The 18,827-nt window shown below is 47.4% G+C and overlaps 1 protein-coding gene across 1 annotated transcript in view; it reads left to right on the top strand.

The window, feature by feature from the left end:
* The window catches only part of LOC138267098 (pneumococcal serine-rich repeat protein-like), a 126,043-nt gene that overhangs the window by 15,334 nt on the left and 91,882 nt on the right, over window positions 1-18,827 (top strand). The window contains exon 2 of the mRNA XM_069215947.1: window positions 1,879-2,007. Coding sequence (XP_069072048.1) covers window positions 1,879-2,007 — 129 coding nt within the window. The remainder of the gene's footprint in view (window positions 1-1,878; window positions 2,008-18,827) is intronic.

The following is an 18,827-nucleotide window of genomic DNA, read 5'->3' as shown; positions in this document are numbered from 1 at the left end:
TTAAACTTACATTACACACAGTACAATATAGCTTGCTACAAAATGTGCAAAAAGATTAATTTAAAAAAAGTGGTTCCAAAATATAGATTTTAATATAACCCAGACTGTAATTTTTTTATAACTATCTTTTAAAAGCAAACACTTCACAGCTTAGCTGGTAGCTCCCTTACAATACCTCTCAAAAAGAATAAATGTGTGTTATCAGGAAGTTTCAAGTGATTCCATCAATTAAAGCCAACAGCCGGGCTGGAGAAACTGCACAGACTGCAGGGTTGTGTCTGAGCGGCAATCCAAGCCGCTCAGACCAATCCTGATGCTGCTTTCATGCTAGCCTTAGCATGAAAGCAGCGCTAGGATTGCTGGAGAGACTGTGCTGGTGTCCCAATGAATGCTGGGATACCAGAAGAGGATCGAGGAGGCAGGTGGTGGCGGCGACGATGGGAAGAGGTACGTTTTTTTAAAATTATTTTTATTCCTCCCTGCTGTCCTTCCCCACCACCTGCCCCTCCCCTGGTGATTTGCTGCCGCAGCCACTGGAAACAAAACACTATGGGGGTTATTCTAACTTTGGAGGAGTGTTAATCCGTCCCAAAAGTGACGGTAAAGTGACGGATATACCACCAGCCGTATTACGAGTTCCATAGGATATAATGGACTCATAATACGGCTGGTGGTAAATCCGTCACTTTTCCGTCACTTTTGGGACGGATTAACACCTCCTCCAAAGTTAGAATAACCCCCTATGTTTTTCGTTTACGTTAGGTTTTGTAAATAAGAATACAGCTACAGTTAGCAGCAGGAAAGCGCAAGAGAACACTAAGTTGATCACAATGTAAGAAATGCACACAATAAGTGAAAAGCAATTGACATAACTGTATAGAGCAGAGTCTAGGTAACCAACTTGCATGAGAGAGGGTAGGGAGTAAGGGTAGGAGAGTATGGCAGTTATTATTATTTGGTAAAATCTGAGGCCAGAGGGCGTGGGTCACATGATCAAAAGTCAGTAGTAGGAAGGAATAAGGAGCAAAGGAGGCACGGAAACCAGGTAAGGATGAAAAGTCATTACAGCGGTTATGGTGAAGAATGATGCTATCGCTATGGGTTCAGGAGGAGAGATTGTCATTTCCAATGTATAATAGCAACTGTGAAAGAAAGGTAGCCCAATGGGAGGAGATGGGATGCTCACGGAGGCGTCTGACTTCTTCATATCGGAGGGCATCTTCTTCTGCCGACCCCCGTTACTTACTACCCCATACCAAGCAGCTAGAAGGGGGGCGTTGGGGAGCACCAATGAAGAGTGAGTGTAAATTTGGCAACGAGTCTGTGCTGCTTGCGCCGTTTGAAGATGCCAAGGCCCAATTGTATTTTGTAAGTTTGTGCCGTTTTTGCGTCAAAAAGTGGCGCAAATGCGGCTCTAAAAAAGTACAAATATTGGCCCAAGGGAGCACACCTCCCAGGTATCAACTTCAGGGCAGGTCTGTGACCTGCCATAATATGGTGTGTACTTTAGCCCAATAGTGTAGTAGTGCAGGACAGGACCAGAGCACATGTGCCATATCTGCGTTTAGAGTGCAGCAACGTGGACAGCGTGGGTCCGCCTAGGGGAAAAGCTCTTTATTTGGGCCAGGGTGAGATGTGCACTGTGGAGCATAAAAAGCTGAAGATTCTTGAAATGCGAGTTGCGTGACACCTGATGAGGGAACTCTAAGGCCATAGCCCACTCTTTGTCAAGTAAAGAACTAGTCGTGGAGGAAACAAGACACTACCTGGCACTACGATTCTTAGATTTATTTTCTTTTTGTGATTATCATGTTTAAAACACATGTCCATTCTATACATTTAGTACCCTTTTCTTTTATCCTCTTGCTTTGTCTGCAGCGGCCACCAACGCCCCACCTCCAGCCTGTGAGAATGGGGGTGCTGTTGACAACAGGACTAACCAGTGTAACTGTCCTTCCGAATTTCAAGGAAACCTATGCCAGTACCCCATCAGTGTGATTACCTACGGTAAGTGGAGCTATTTCATTGCAACAATAAGGGTCGGGTCTGATGCATCGTTAAACACCCTCAACTGATTATTAAACATTTGTTTCTGAACACTTAGGGGCATATTTATGGGGATTGGCCCTCAGTGCAGCGCCGGCAAGACACCTTGCTGTCCTGCACTGCGAGACAGGGAAAGGGCAAGAATGTGCTGTATTTAAAAGAATACAATGCATTCCTGCCCTTTCCTGCACTGGGGCTGCTTTGGCAGCCTAGCGTCAATGGAGGCACCCTTGCACCCTGGTGCTAGGGTGCCTCCTTTGAATGCAGGGTTGTTTTTGTGCAGGAGGGGTGTTTTCCTATTTCCAGGTGTGCCAAATAGAAAGTGGAAAAAACGAGGGGAAATAAAAATATTTGTCCTAGTTACGCTTCTCCTGTGGAGGTGTATCTTTTTGGTGCATTCCCAGGTTTACTAGTTCTGGTCAATAAGGAAATGCATCGAACGCCATGGGAGTTGCGTGGGGACACCCAAGAAACTGCCACGGAACACCTCCCTAGCGCAGAGTAAGGCAAAACAGTGACTTGCGCTGCATTGCTCTAGTCCAGACTTATGGAGCCACTCAGGGCCACGCAAAGTGGCCTTGCGTAGGTTCATTAATCTCACTTAAGATTTGAGTCTCGCATGTACCACGTTGCATGATGCAAACGTGTCCCAAACTTCGTCATAAATATGGCCCATATCGTTCACATTTCAAAACATCCACACAATAAGAGAATCACCAGTCGCAGAACGTTCCTCCCTGGGAGTGCATTGCTTCAAGGAAGATTTCTGTAGCAGATGCATTTACTCAGAGCTTTTTGACAGATTACTCTCTGCGACCTGGAAGCTCCGCATCCATCTTTGCAGGTAGTGCATTAACCCTGCTGGGCTTTCTTACAAGAAGTGTTAACTGTAGATTACACACCGAATCGTAATATCCTTTTTATGAATTTTCATCACGTTCAATTACTTTTTTTGGTAATTTATTTTCATTTTTTTCCCTGTGTGCTATATTCGGTTGTATTCCCCTCAGCTCTGCCACTTTTTATATTCAGTATCTTCTTTCATCTTTCAATTATTCTGCATTTTCTTTCTTTTTGTGTTTCCGCCGCCTCCACTATTCTGTCTGACTTTTCTGTCCCATTACGTCTTACAGTTACATTTTATTTAGCTCACTTTTCCTACTTTTTTTTGCTAATGCTTGCTGTTGTCATTCCTCTACATTTTCCCTCTCAGGCCCCTTTTTTCCCCTCTGTCGCATTTTACTTTTATTTCCTCTCCTTTTTTCTTTGTGATTTATGACGTGACAACTATTTTGGCAGCCATACACTAAAGGGTGTGTCGTGAGTGTTTTACTACATCCAGGGATCTCACAGGTTGGTGATCATGTTATGTCTTCATCAGTGCTCTGAAGCGACCTCTGCTTATTTCAGAGGTTCACATGTTGCAACCTGGATTGGGTTGTTCGTATTCCTTTGTGTCAAAAGTAGTTTATGTTTTGATATAACTGCTCTGCTGCCTGCGTCTTTTATATACTAAATACTTCATTTCATTTCCCTGAACGGATGCTTCCTTCCTATGGGGACTCGTGCCTTTACTGCAGCTTGTGCAGCCCTAATGCATACACAAGCAGGGATTTGAGTGGGATGCTCGATTGGTGTCCAGCCTAGTATTGTTTTTTTTTTGTAACACCCAGAAGGAGATACCCTTACTGCATCTATGCCTTGCACTTATTTCAGCTGGATTGCGTCTTCCGCAGGGCAGACAATTTGGGTTTGTACTATGAAAACGCCCTTTTTTGACTCAGTAATCCAAATGTCCTGCTTCCATTTTAAGTAATGGTGATTTGATCCTAATGAACCAGTTGAAGTCATAAAATAACCAAAACATAGCCAACTATTCAGACATGTAGTAAAATTACCACGTCGCCAATTGCAACCAGTGTAGGTGGCCTATTCCCATTAGAAAGTACATCAATTGGGAGGATGGTGCTGGATTGCCTCGGAGGTGACATCTTGAATAGTCGCTGCGGCTAGAGAGGGTCGGAGTACAGACCTCGCTCTCAGTGTGAGCTGATGGAGATCCATAGGCTAGACCCGAGCCTCCTCAGGATTTGGGCAGCATGCAGTCAGTGCCCGAAGACAAGGGTACGCCGGTGTAGGTGTCCACGCTGTACCCTGAGATGGTAAGTCAGAGTCAATAAGGGGATCTGAAACCTCTCTGATGGTTCCGTGGATTCTCTTGAAGAAAGAGATATTTTGCGTGACTTCAGCGTCATCTTGACGTGTCGTTATCATGGTGCCTTGGCGACCTTCCACTTGGAAGAGGGTTATCAGGGGTTTGTGGTTAGAGTTGACAACAAAGGGATGGCCATACACATATAAATGTAAGTGCCTACAAGCCCAGTGTATGGTGATGGCCTTGCGCTCAATTTGTGAATATCGCTGCTCTGTTTTGGTTAGCGATCTGCTTGCATAGGTGACCGTGGTCCATCCTCCATGTTGCTGTTGCTGCAGAAGTTCAGCCCTTGTACTTTTGGGATTGCATCCACCCCAATTTTTGTCAGTTTTGCTGGATCAAGGTAGGATAGGGTGGTGTCTGCTGACAGTGCGTTTTTGGTCTTCTGAAAGGCTGCCTCTTGTTCGGATCCCCAGACTCAGGTGTATTTGCTTTGGTGAGTTCCTGAAAGGGCTGTGTGAGGCCTGTAAGATCTGGGATAAATGGGGCACCTTGGACATCTTTCACTTTTGTCAGGGTGCGGCACTAATTCCTTCAGCCGAGAAAGTGTACCCGAAAAAACTGATTTCTGTTTGAGGAACTTGCATTTCTCTTTGTGCAGGGTGAGTCCGGAGTCTTTTATTCTCTGAAGGACTCCACAGAGTTGTTTATGGTGTTCTTTAATAGACTTGGCATAGATGAGTATTTTATCACTACATTGATAACTCCTGGTAGGCCACTGAGCATCTCACAGATGGTATTTTGGAAGACTTCAGGGGCGCTGGAGATGACGAAGTTGAGGCAGCAGTATATCCGCAGCCCTACATGCATTGAAAAGGTAGTTATATACCGAGAGTCGTGATGGAGCAGTAGCTGATGGTATCCTGAGTGGAGGTATACTTTAGAAAACCACTGAGCACCACTGAGCTCTCCTAGGATGTCGTCCACTGTGGGAGTTTGGGTTGTCTCTCATGCGATACTGAAATAGCGGAGTCTCAAGTCCACACAGATGCAGACTTCTCCAGGTTGTTTCTGTTTTCTTGTAACTACAATTGGCGAAACCCAGGAGGTGGCTCCTTTCACCTTCTCAATGATGTCAGCCCATTCTAGTTTGTTCAGCTTCTCTTTAACTTTCGGCCGGTGATGGGAGGCTATCTGTCGATGTCTCAGAGCCACCGGTTGAATGGATTGGTCGATGTGAAGTTTTGACTTTTTTACCTCATAAGCAGCTGATGCCGTTGAAGACATCTGCAAATTCTTCTAGCACAGCAGAGATCTCTCCTTCTTGTACTCCAAGGGCAAAGGATACTACCTCTAGGGCTTCTGCAGTTTGTCCGCTGACCAGCATGTTGTGTCCTTTCTTCGCTACATAGACAGTAGTGTCAACGCGGACTGCTCCGAGGGACAAAAGTGATTGGAAACACCCCAGCAGAGGTATCGGTTGTGTTTGTCCATATGCAAATACTCTGATTTTTGCTCTCCCCGGTGGGGGTGGTTTTTCAATAGTGTAGTAAGTGCTTGCTGACATCAGTTCAATGGAAGCCCCTGTGTCAATGGTTGCCGTGAGCTGGTGATTACCCACTTTGATCAGGCATTGTGGGAGGGAGAGATACATGGACTGGGTGGCTCCGATGGCAAAGACTGTGTGAATGATGTATTTTTATGTGTCATCATCCATGTCTTCTGAAGTGCTGGGAGTGCTTGTGACTACTTGCACTGTTTCTTTTTTGGCTTTGTATTTGGATGAGCAACAAACTTTAGCAAAGTGGTTATACTTCCCACACGCAGAGCATCATTTTCCTTTTGCTGGCATTTGCTCATTCTGTGAGGGGGTCCTCCACAGAATCTGCAGTCTTTGCATTTATCTTGCAAGTGTTTTTGAGATGCTAGTTTTGGGCACACTTGGACAGCATTGACATGTTCAGTTTTAATCGGCCGGTGGAGTGTGGCTTCCATATGGGATGCTCTGTCCTTTGATAGTTCTTTAGACTTCCTTAGGGTGACAATGCTCTGGAGTGATTTTGCTGGCTCCTGGAGGATTGCTTCCATTAGCTTAGCTGACAAGTACTCCTGTACTATTTAGCCATGTATCTCTTCTTGCTCATCAGGGAATCTGCAGGTGCTTGCTAGCTCTTACAGTCACCCATGAAATGTGTCAAGGGATTCTTCTGGTTCTTGACGAGCTTGTCTAAACACAAACCATTCGTAATCCCTGTTCACCATTGGTTTGAAGTGTCCATTGAGGTCTCGGGCAGTGTGGCTTATGATTTGGGTGTACCAACAATTTGTATATTTTGTGACCATCCTTCTCAACTAAGTGCAATAAAGGGGCCCTGCACCTTTCTGCTGGAATGTCCGAGCCTTCAAACTAGAATTGGAGGCGTTCCACCTAATCTTTCCATTTTAGTGCCAACGCCAATAGTGTTCCATCAACAATAAACAGTTCTATCGCTGGGTTGGATGACATGGTTGTGATATCATGTTGGTCCTAGGGCAGTATGTAGGTTACTCCTGCCATAGAACATTGCAGGTTGTTCCCTGCTGAGGGGCACCTCTTGGCACGAGCACTGTCACCCTTGTTGGTGTGAGACAGCTGCTGGACAGAGGATTTGTTTGCAGTAGTCCTTTCTGCTGTGCCTGTGGCTTGTGGATTGCCTGGTTCTTGTTCCCACTTGTCTTGTACTGCATCAGAAGCCTGAAGGCAGACCATAAACTGGGGGTCTGTGGTGTCCTGGGCCACCGCAGTGGGTAAGTCATGCTCTGTGAGCTGTAGGGCTTGGTACATTCAGTCAGCCTTCTGAGCAGTGCAGCTGGTCTGTAGGGAGTGGGACTTCGTACCCACGGGGAAAGAGAGCTTGTTCTATAACGTGCGTAGTGCTATAGACAGCAGCTCAATAGGGGGGGGTGAATGCACTGGAGTAGGTCACTTTGAAAGACTTCTCTTGCAGTGAGTAATTAACTCTCTAGCTGGGAGGATGCGAGCATAGGGTGCTGCACATGGTCGAGGCAGGCAGGGTTGCTCTTACTGCCCTACTAGGAGTTCACCTGGATCTGGGCCATGGAATTGGAAACTGGAGTGGGCCGCATGGACGTTGATTGATGCTGGCTGTCCCGCACATGAGGAGGGTCCGCTCTCTCCAATGCGGGGGTAAGCGCTGCTGTTGGCGCAACTGAACATCAGCTCAGCTCTACTTTTTGGGCGGGTTGTGGGTCGAGTACCCACACTCGTCACCAGTGTAGTGTGCCTGAACTTATGGGTCCCGGGGCCAGGGAGCTCATATATAAAGCTACAGAGACGTGCTAACTTTTGAGGCTGGTGCGAGACTACTGTAGCCCCGCCCCTGAGCTCTTTTATTTTCAACCCAGCATAACCCTGGACTAAATCATTAACCCCTACGCATGCAGGTAAAACATCACATGACCACCCTGCCCTATGTGGCGAGGTGGTACAGTACAGGTGCGTGGGCTCTGATGTGACTTGGTGTCCTCTTGCAATCTACTCCCAAGGTGGCAGGCCTAAGCTCGACTCCACCATGGGTGAAGGGAGACAGGGAGATAGAGGAAGGGTTTCACTTTTGGATTAAAGCAGTGTTTCTTCTGTGTTACGCAGGGATGGAGCCCATGCACCTTTGGTTTTGGAGGTCATGGAATCCTCAATAGAGCTGGTCCTGGAGGGTACCAATTGGACAGTGGATTTAGGCTTAAGGTGTCACTGGGTTCTGAATCCTTTTTCCTACTGCAACTGGATGAATATAATTTATGTAATTACCTGCCCTGTGGACTTAACTATGTTGAGATGACACCAAAGAAGAATCGATTTTGAACCAATGAACATAGAGGCACCATCAGATGTAAAAAGAATACAACCCGTCTGACTAACCATTCTATAACAGTGGGGCATACTGACAAAGACTTACAGCAGACAATAACTGACAAAATATAAATAAGAGAAAATGAGGCTGAGGTCGAAATACACCTGCTGGACAGGCAACAACGCTGGTACCAATGTTGATGGCTTCAATGACGATGTGCCTTGGGTATAATTGGACTCCCTTAGGTGAAGAGATCCTTCCATTCTAGATCGTGCTTTTTCAGTGTAGAGAGGTTACATATACAAATCTATGATCTATCGGTGCTGGCACACACACAATCTACACACTTTACGAACATCATGTTGCACCTATGATGACATCATCACAAAGTATATATGTGATGTGCTGCGGTAATTTCGAGATGCAAACTATGTGCCTCACATGCAGTTTTTAAGTATTTTGTTATGATAGGGATAACCGGGGGTAGCTGAAAGGCCAAAAGCAGGCCATTCTTCCTTGACGAAGTAAGCACTTCTATAAATTCAATGTATGTTTGACAAATGTGGCTAGGCATTGACATTCGTAATTACCATCCCTTTTTAGGTCGAACATATCAACCAACGTGTTCTTATCTACAGGGAGTGCAGAATTATTAGGCAAGTTGTATTTTTGAGGATTAATTTTATTATTGAACAACAACCATGTTCTCAATGAACCCAAAAAACTCATTAATATCAAAGCTGAATATTTTTGGAAGTAGTTTTTAGTTTGTTTTTAGTTTTAGCTATGTTAGGGGGATATCTGTGTGTGCAGGTGACTATTACTGTGCATAATTATTAGGCAACTTAACAAAAAAATATATATACCCATTTCAATTATTTATTATTACCAGTGAAACCAATATAACATCTCAACATTCACAAATATACATTTCTGATATTCAAAAACAAAACAAAAACAAATCAGTGACCAATATAGCCACCTTTCTTTGCAAGGACACTCAAACGCCTGCCATCCATGGATTCTGTCAGTGTTTTGATCTGTTCACCATCAACATTGCGTGCAGCAGCAACCACAGCCTCCCAGACACTGTTCAGAGAGGTGTACTGTTTTCCCTCCTTGTAAATCTCACATTTGATGATGGACCACAGGTTCTCAATGGGGTTCAGATCAGGTGAACAAGGAGGCCATGTCATTAGATTTCCTTCTTTTATACCCTTTCTTGCCAGCCACGCTGTGGAGTACTTGGACGCGTGTGATGGAGCATTGTCCTGCATGAAAATCATGTTTTTCTTGAAGGATGCAGACTTCTTCCTGTACCACTGCTTGAAGAAGGTGTCTTCCAGGAACTGGTAGTAGGACTGGGAGTTGAGCTTGACTCCATCCTCAACCCGAAAAGGCCCCACAAGCTCATCTTTGATGATACCAGCCCAAACCAGTACTCCACCTCCACCTTGCTGGCGTCTGAGTCGGACTGGAGCTCTCTGCCCTTTACCAATCCAGCCACGGGCCCATCCATCTGGCCCATCAAGACTCACTCTCATTTCATCAGTCCATAAAACCTTAGAAAAATCAGTCTTGAGATATTTCTTGGCCCAGTCTTGACGTTTCAGCTTGTGTGTCTTGTTCAGTGGTGGTCGTCTTTCAGCCTTTCTTACCTTGGCCATGTCTCTGAGTATTGCACACCTTGTGCTTTTGGGCACTCCAGTGATGTTGCAGCTCTGAAATATGGCCAAACTGGTGGCAAGTGGCATCGTGGCAGCTGCACGCTTGACTTTTCTCAGTTCATGGGCAGTTATTTTGCGCCTTGGTTTTTCCACACGCTTCTTGCGACCCTGTTGACTATTTTGAATGAAACGCTTGATTGTTCGATGATCACACTTCAGAAGCTTTGCAATTTTAAGAGTGCTGCATCCCTCTGCAAGATATCTCACTATTTTTGACTTTTCTGAGCCTGTCAAGTCCTTCTTTTGACCCATTTTGCCAAAGGAAAGGAAGTTGCCTAATAATTATGCACACCTGATATAGGGTGTTGATGTCATTAGACCACATCCCTTCTCATTACAGAGATGCACATCACCTAATATGCTTAATTGGTAGTAGGCTTTCGAGCCTATACAGCTTGGAGTAAGACAACATGCATAAAGAGGATGATGTGGTCAAAATACTCATTTGCCTAATAATTCTGCACTCCCTGTATTTGGGCTTTTAGCCACACCCACCTCACGCTCATCACTATCGCTGGTTCATGGGCTTGTCCTTTAAATATCCTTTGTTATCATTGGTAAATGCTTTACGTTTGCCTCTCCTTGGGGCGGTTAGGTTACCGCCTTGGACATCCACCCTGTTGCATGGCTACTTGTACTTTTGTTGATACGTTTGACTGCAAACAAACTTCTTTTTCCTTTTGTGTGTCTCCTTCGTGCTCATGGCTTGTCGCTTTGAATCAGCTCAGTTATGTAAAACTGCTTCACTTTATTCATAGGCAATTTATGTGGCAAGAAAAGTCTGGTTTGGAGTCTACAACGCTACTAGCTCTAACTCTAGCAAATGCGAGACCCATTGCTTTGCAAATGCTTGTTCTTAGTGTGTGACTGCAGGGAGAGGCTTCCTCCCACCCACATGCTATTTCTTCCCTCAAAGACAGGGTGAGTTAGAATTTACATTCTCATTGTTTTGAGTCCACGCTCCATTGGTGTTGGGTGTTTTGTTTCATAGTGAGTGTGCAGGGATACCACTAGGGAATATATGCATGCTTCCTAACACCACTATTGTGTTTCTTAATGTCCTACATTGATTTAAACAGTTGGTTCAAATAATGGAAAGTCATAAAGGCATATGAGTTTCGGACCAATCCGTCTTGTATTTCAAAATCTTCTTTTATTGTGAAATCTAAGTCCAATTCATATTCCAATAAAGTTCTTCATTACAGTTGTTCGTACTCAACAGCCAACACGTGTTTCGTCACAAACTGACTTTATCAAGGCAGCAGGTCTTCAAACGTCCAATCAGTCATATGGTTATATGGTCATGTCCACAAGCTAGTTCCACTGAATGTCTATATTATAATTAATGGCAATATAATCCAATGAATGGCTTCCAATCGAATTTTAAGTATTAATAATTCTCAAAAAATGACATATCCAGAGTTATTTTGAGAAATTGTTATGCGCAGGCCATGATAAGCCCAGTGATAGTGTCTCCAGCCATCCAGAGTTCTACTGCACGTTGTCGGGAATTCTACGTTGATTGTTATGACTAATATTTAATTTTCAGTTATGCTCCCTTTTTTCTTTATTAGAAAATTAGCATAGGATTCATTTTCTACTAGGCAAGCAAATATTTAGTGTTGTGTTTAAGTCTCTCAATCAAAGCCCAGTGTTATTTAGGGATTATTTTATAAAGGGGTTTTAATTCCTTTTGTCCTGATGAAAGTCACTGACCAATAATGGCTTCAATAAAAAGCTGAAACATGTTGACACGTATAACACTGATTTATGGATCTGTCGTAAATAACAATCCAGACTCACCAAGAGCCTAAAGAGACCAGTTTTATGTGATTTGCTGGCCTCTTTTTGTGTACAGATGGGTAGCAGGAATGTCATGGCATTTCGCTGAACATTTTTCTTCGCTGGTTGTGTATGTGCTCCTCTTTTCGGAGAGACATGTAGCTTGTAAGTACTCTAAGAGGGCATCAGATAGATATATGCAATGTGTGCTCCAGTCTCAGGAATAGGCAGCAAAAAGAACCAATATCCAGGAATAGCCATCCAGATCCATGCAAATCCTCCAAGATGTATCATTTCCACATACTGACCCATGGCTCCAATAAATAAAGGTATTCAATTTCATTGGGAGCTTATTTCAGGGCTACATCTCCAACAGCAAATAAGCTAATTTCTACTTTTGGACAGCCACCCCATAGAAGAGAGAAGTTTGCATCCTTCATCCTAACAAAAAACTCAGGTAGTTTAGTAGAGCAGGATCAGAATGTGTTTTACAGCTCCTGTTCCAGATGGTTGGTAGCCAGCTTCTAATTTGGAGATCTTCAGTGACTGGGACTAAGCTGGAAGTGAGGAATGGCACAGGTTAGCTCCTGAATCGGGAAACTGGGCTATCCCAAGCAGCTACTACTTGAATGAGGGACAGATGTATCATTTAATAATATCTGTTGTAAGGAAATCCCTCTTTTTCCACTGTTGGAACTGGCCTTCTCTGCAGGGTCATCCCATATGTTTCCCTTTCTGTGCTGAACTTGTTTTCTGTTGGCTTTTAGAACTCTGTGTGCTTTTTCCCAGCTAACAAGTGGTAAAGTGCTTGTTTTCTCTCCTTTAAACATGATACAATTGGCCTACACCTGATTGGTACATTTGATTTACTGGTAAATCTCTAGCATATGGTACTAAATGTACCGGGACCCGTAAATTAAACACTGATAGTTGGCTGCAGCACTCATTGTTCCACCCACTAAAGTACAGCTGTAAAAGGAATCTCCTGCCTGCTACTGCAGCATGTGATGTAGTTTTAAGTTGCCATTACAGCCTGGTAAAAAAACCTTTTTCAGGCCTAAAACATTTTTTATTAATCCTTAGAAGGCACCCCCAGGGAAGGCCCTAAGGACTCCTAGGACAGTGTGCATGGTATTAACAAGCAGTGGCAAAGCCAGTAGTTCTCCCCTATTCAAAAGCTATTGGCTTTGGCAGTGTGTTGTGCCAAGGTGTACATCAGTGTGGCTGCTGTTCAGCAGGGCTAAAGGTTAGTAGCATGGAATGTCAGATTGGAGTGGGGAGTAGGGTGTTGTAGAGTGGATTTGTTGGAATGTCATAAAGTGGAGTAGGACGAGTATAGTGTCATAGAGAGAGGAGTAAAGTTAGGATGGTTCAGTGGCAGAGAGTGTTGTGGAGTGGAGTGGGGTGGAGGGGATTGAGGTAGTGGGTTGGAATGGATTGGAGTAGAGTGGGGTGTGGTTACAAATGGGGTCTCTAGTTGGTAGTCAGTTTACACCCTGTCGAAGTAGGGACCCTCACTCTAGTCAGGTAAGGGAATCACACTCCTAAGATAAGCCCTGCTCACCCCCTTGGTAGCTTGGCACAAGCAGTCATGGTTATCTCTGAGGGAATGTGTTAAGTATTTTTACCCACACACATAGGGGGTCATTCCGACCCTGGCGGTAAAAACCGCCAGGGCCGCTAACGACGGAAAGCACCGCCAACAGGCTGGCGATGCTTCCTGGGCCATTCCGACCGCGGTCGGAAAACCGGGTCCGGCGGTTTCCCGCCGGATTAACCCCGGCTGGCCGAATCCTCCATGGCGGCGCTGCAAGCAGCGCCACCATGGGGATTCCGACCCCCTTCCCGCCAGCCTGTTTCTGGCGGTTTTCACCGCCAGGAACAGGATTGCGGGAACGGTGTCCTGGGGCCCCTGGGGCCCCTGCACTGCCCATGCCACTGGCATGGGCAGTGCAGGGGCCCCCTAACAGGGCCCCAGTATGCTTTTCACTGTCTGCCTAGCAGACAGTGAAAAGCGCGACGGGTGCAACTGCACCCGTCACACACCTGCAACACCGCCGGCTCCATTCGGAGCCGGCTTCAGTGTTGCAGGCCTCTTTCCCGCTGGGCCGGCGGGCTCTATTTTGGCTAGCGCCCGCCGGCCCAGCGGGAAAGTTAGAATGGCCCCAGCGGCCTTTTGACCGCGGGGCGGCCAAATGGCGGTTCGCTCCAGGTGGGCGGCGACCGCCGCCCGCCGGAGTTGGAATGAGGCCCATAGTAACACTGTGAAAACACTACAAATGGACACCACACCAGTTTAGAAACATAGCAAATTTTTATCTAAGTAAAACAAGACCAAAATGACAAAAATCCAACATACACAAGCAAAGAAATGAATTGTTAAAGATTAGAAACATAATAGCTCTAACTGGCACTATCACAGAATTGTGACAGAGTCGTTCCCCACAGTCAAACGCCACTCACGAGGGAGTGCGGCGCCAGTCATGGAGTCGCACGGACCCCGGTTACAGTACCTTAGAAACAAGACAGAGTTAAAGATGTGACACAGAATTGGGGAGATAAGGGGTCGGTTCCATACTGCTGCACAGGAGGTGAGGTGTTGGTTCCTTACTGCTACGCAGGGGAGGTGAGTCATCAGTTCCTCACAGAGGCAGCGGAAGTGAGGTGGCATTGGCAGCGAGGCGTCATTTCTTTACAGGAGAGTCGATGAGTCTAGTCGGTCGAGACGCAATGGGTGACTTCATGGTGTCGCAGTCACAACACGGCGCCACAGGTGGCATGGTGGAGTTGAGTGTCAGGGACATTGGTGACATGAAACTCGGGACTCATGGTGTTGTAAGGCTTCAGAGGCGCTGCAGCAGCACTGGGCCTGAGTAGTCATTTGCGGTCTTCACACTTCAGCGGGGACCTTGGCTTTGGGTGCAGACAGCTACGTGGAGTCAGGCAATGGCATTGGTTCTGGAGTCATCCGGAGTAGGTGTGGCTGATCTTGTTTTATGCCAGAATTCACTCCTGAGGGCCCAGGAACTGAAGTGGGCACCTCTTGGCAAGTCAGGGTCCTCAGCAAGAGAACCCAGGGTTGGCAGTTGAAGACTTTGATGTCCCTGAGACTTCTTTACAGAAGGCAAGCTCAGTTCAAGCCCTTGGAGAAATGTCAAAGCAGGATACACAGCAAAGTCCAGTCTTTGTTTTCTCCATAGCAGAAGCAGCAAACTGCAGGCCAACCAAGCAAAGCACACACAGCAAAGGGGCAGGACTCCTCCTCACAGCTCTTCAGCTCTTCTCTCCGGCAGAGTCTCCTCTTGATCCACAAGTGTTCTGAAAGTCTGGGGTTTTCGGTCGAATGCTTATACTTATTTCTGCCTTTGAAGTAGGAAAACTTCAAAGGAAAATATATGTGGTACACAAGACCCTTCCTTTTCTAACCTGGTCCCAGACACACTCTACAGGTCGGAGACTGGATTGTGTAAAGACAGCCACAGCCATTTTCAGGTGCAAGTGTCAGCTCCTTCCAGCACTCTAACCAAGGAAGACCCAACAGGATATGCAGGGCACACCTCAGCTCCCTTTGTGTGTCTGTCTAGAGTGAATTGACAACCAGCCTAACTTTTATCCTGGCCCAGATGTGTAGTCAGCACCCAGGCAAATGCGCAGAATGGTTAAGCAGCAAAATGCCCACATTATGAGTTCAGAGACCCCAAACTCCACATTTGTCTCTGCTCCCAATAGGAATTTACACTTAGGAGGTAGAGGTATTTCAAGGCAATCCCCATGTTAACTTATGGGTGGCATAGGCCTTGCGATAGTGAAAACTGAATTGGGCAGTATTTCACTATTAGGACTTGTAAAACACACCAGTACATGCCCTACATTTTAAATACACTGCACCCTGCCCACGGGGCTACCTTGGGCCCACCTTAGGGGTGCATTACGTGTGCTAAAAGGGAAGGTTTGGGCCTGGGAAGTGAATGCACATGCCAGGTCAGTTTAAAACTGCACACACAGACACTTCAATGGCGGGTCTGAGACATATTTACAGGGCAACTCACTTGTGGGTGGCACAATCAGTGCTGCAGGCCCACTAGTAGCATTTGATGTACAGGCCCTTGGCACATATTGTGCACTATGCTAGGGACTTGCTAGTAAATCAAATATGTCAGTCACGGAGAAACCAATCACCAATATAATTTACACAGGAAGCAATTGCAATTTAGCACTGATCAGCAGTGGTAAAGTGCCCAGAGTACCAAAACCAGCAACACCGAAATCCAGCACAGAGTAAAAAATACAGGTGGCAGAGGCAAAAAGCCTGGGGAGACCACAGCAAGGATCCCAGGTTTAACCGGTGGATTGGATTGGGTTGGATTGGGTGGGGTAGATTGAGTGGAGTGGGGTGGGATACTCAGTTGGAGTTTGGTGGATTGAAATGGGTTAGGGGGATGGGATTGGGGTGGATTAGATTGGACTGGAGGGGGGATTGGATTGTATTGGGGTGGATTGGATTCACTACATTGGAGTGGGGTAGATTGAACTGGAGTGTGGTGGAGAGGATTGGAGTGGGGTGGATTGAAAGGTGTGGGGTGTGTTGGATTGGACTCAGATGGATTGGAGTGGGGTGGATTGCACTGCGGTGGGGTGGATTGCAGTGTAGTGAAATGGATGGATTGGATTGGAGTGGGGTGTACTGAACTGGAATGGGGTGGGGTGGGGTGGGGTGGATTGGAGTGGACTCCCTGACCTGTTTCTGGCCAGGAGTCCACTTGGCTCCACCAGCCACCTCCGTGTCCCTGATCCCCGTCTGCCGCCTGGAATCGAGATCGAGGCCCTACACCACCACCAGGCACCCGCCTGCGCCTCATCCCTGGTGCCTAATGGTAGGCTTACTGTATCATTGCATTCAGCTTTTTTTGTTGTTTAGAACTGTTATTTCATTCACTGTACTGTTTGGAATTGCCATTGTGCTTTTGTTTTTGCCTGTTTTGTTTTTACTGTGCCTGTTTTCGAGGCCATCCGGCTCAGCCGGCTCTCACCTCTCTCCCAGCACCTGCCACTGCGTCCCCTTCGGCCTCGCCCCCCTCGCACACCCATTGGTCCCGTGGCTCCTGCCTCCCAGATGCTCCTCCCTCCCACCTCCCCCTCTTAATGGCGGCCGCTGAGGAGCCCCGTGTGACCCCCTGACCTGTTTCTGGCCAGGAGTCCACTTGGCTCCACCAGCCGCCTCCGTGCCCGTGATCCCTGTCTGCCACCTGGAATCGAGATCGAGGCCCTCAACCACCCGCAGGCACCTGCCTGCGCCTCATCCCTGGTGCCTAGTGGTAGGCTTACTGTATCACTGCATTTAGCTTTTTTGTTGTTTAGAACTGTTATTTCGTTCACTGTACTGTTTGGAATTACCATTGTGACTTTGTTTTTGCCCGTTTTTTTTTTACTGTGCCTGTTTTCGAGCCCGTCCGGCTCAGTCGACTCTCACTGCCCTCCCAGCCCCTGACGATGCGTCCCCTGCGGCCCCGCCCCCCCCTCGCGCACCCATTGGTCCCTCGCCTCCCAGCTGCTCTCTCCTCCCACCTCCCCCTCTTAATGGCGGCCGCTGCGGAGCCCCGTGTGACCCCCTGACCTGTTTCTGGCCAGGAGTCCACTTGGCTCCACCAGCCGCCTCCGTGCCCCTGATCCCTGTCTTCCGCCTGGAATCGAGATTGAGGCCCTCCACCACCCGCAGGCACCCGCCTGCGCCTCATCCCTGGTGCCTAGTGGTAGGCTTACTGTATCATTGCATTTAGCTTTTTTGGTTGTTAAGAACTGTTATTTCGTTCACTGTACTGTTTGGAATTGCCATTGTGCCTTTGTTTTTGGCTGTTTCATTTTTACTGTGCTTGTTTTTTGGAGCCTGCCCAGCTCAGCCGGCTCTCACCGCTCTCCCAGCCCCTACCGCTGTGTCCCCTGCGGCTCTGCCCCCCCTCATGCACCCATTTGTCCCTCGCCTCCTGCCTCCCAGCTGCTCCTCCCTCCCACTTCCTCCTCTTAATGGCGGCCGCTGTGCAGCAACGCGCAGTGGGTGCGCCGCTGGTGCGCCAAAGGCAAGCCCGTCTGTGCCCGTCCGCACCTGGACCACGCCCAGCGCCGGTCCCCCTGGTCCTCTCAACCCTGACCCCCCTAGACAACACTACTCAGCCACCACGCTCCACGCCCTCAACCCAGGTCTGCACCCTGCCTGTGTCCAAGTCAACCCAAGCACACACATGGACCCTTTACATGCTATGCATGCCGGTTCTCCAGCACCCCCACAAACACCAAAAACACCCACACGCCCCACGCCAACCCCAACACGCCCCGCAACAACGCTAGCACGCTCTACAACAACACTACCACAACCCACAACAACACTAACACCCCCCACAACAACACCATCACGCACCACAACAACAACACCAAAAAAACACCCACACGATCCACACCAACACGCCCTACTCCAACGCCAACACACCCCACAACAACACTAGCACGCTCTACAACAACACTAACACCCCCCACAACAACACCACCACGCACCACAACAACAGCAGCCCCCGCAACCACCTTAACTGCATACTCCTAAACACCTGCTCTGTACACAAGCATGCCATCGAACTCTGGGACCTGATCATGTCACACTCCCCGGAGATTGCCTTCCTCACGGAAACTTGGATGAATCCCTCATCTGAGCCCGACATAGCCATAGCCATCCCAGAAGGCTACGAAATCTATTGTAGAGATCGTCTAAACAAACCAGGAGGTGGCATCGCCATTGTACATAAAAACGCCATAAAGATCACCACCAACACACACAACACCCTAGACAGCGCAGAACACCTGCACTTCCTAATTCACATAAACGCTAACACCACCCTCAGAGGAACCGCCATTTACAGACCACCAGGACCTCACCCCCCCTTCTGTGACGCCATCGCTGACACCATCAGCCCCCATGCCCTCACTTCCACAGACGACATCCTCCTTGGTGACATTAACTTTCACCTGGAGAACCCCCACGACCACAACTCCACATCCCTACTAGACAACCTTATGAACCTAGGACTCAAACAACTAGTCACATCACCCACCCACTCATAGGACACACGTGATTTTCACCTCCAGCGACCACATAACCTTCACACACACCACCGAACTCCACTGGACCGACCACCACTGCGTTGATTTCTCCTTCTCAAAACCCCCCACACACCACCACCAACACACCACACCCTACTGCATGTGGGACAAGATCCCCAC

This window comes from Pleurodeles waltl, chromosome 12 (assembly GCF_031143425.1).
Source record: "Pleurodeles waltl isolate 20211129_DDA chromosome 12, aPleWal1.hap1.20221129, whole genome shotgun sequence".
Lineage (NCBI taxonomy): Eukaryota > Metazoa > Chordata > Amphibia > Caudata > Salamandridae > Pleurodeles > Pleurodeles waltl.
The sequence above is the reverse complement of the archived record's forward strand: the minus strand, read 5'-3'. Positions and strand labels throughout refer to the sequence as shown.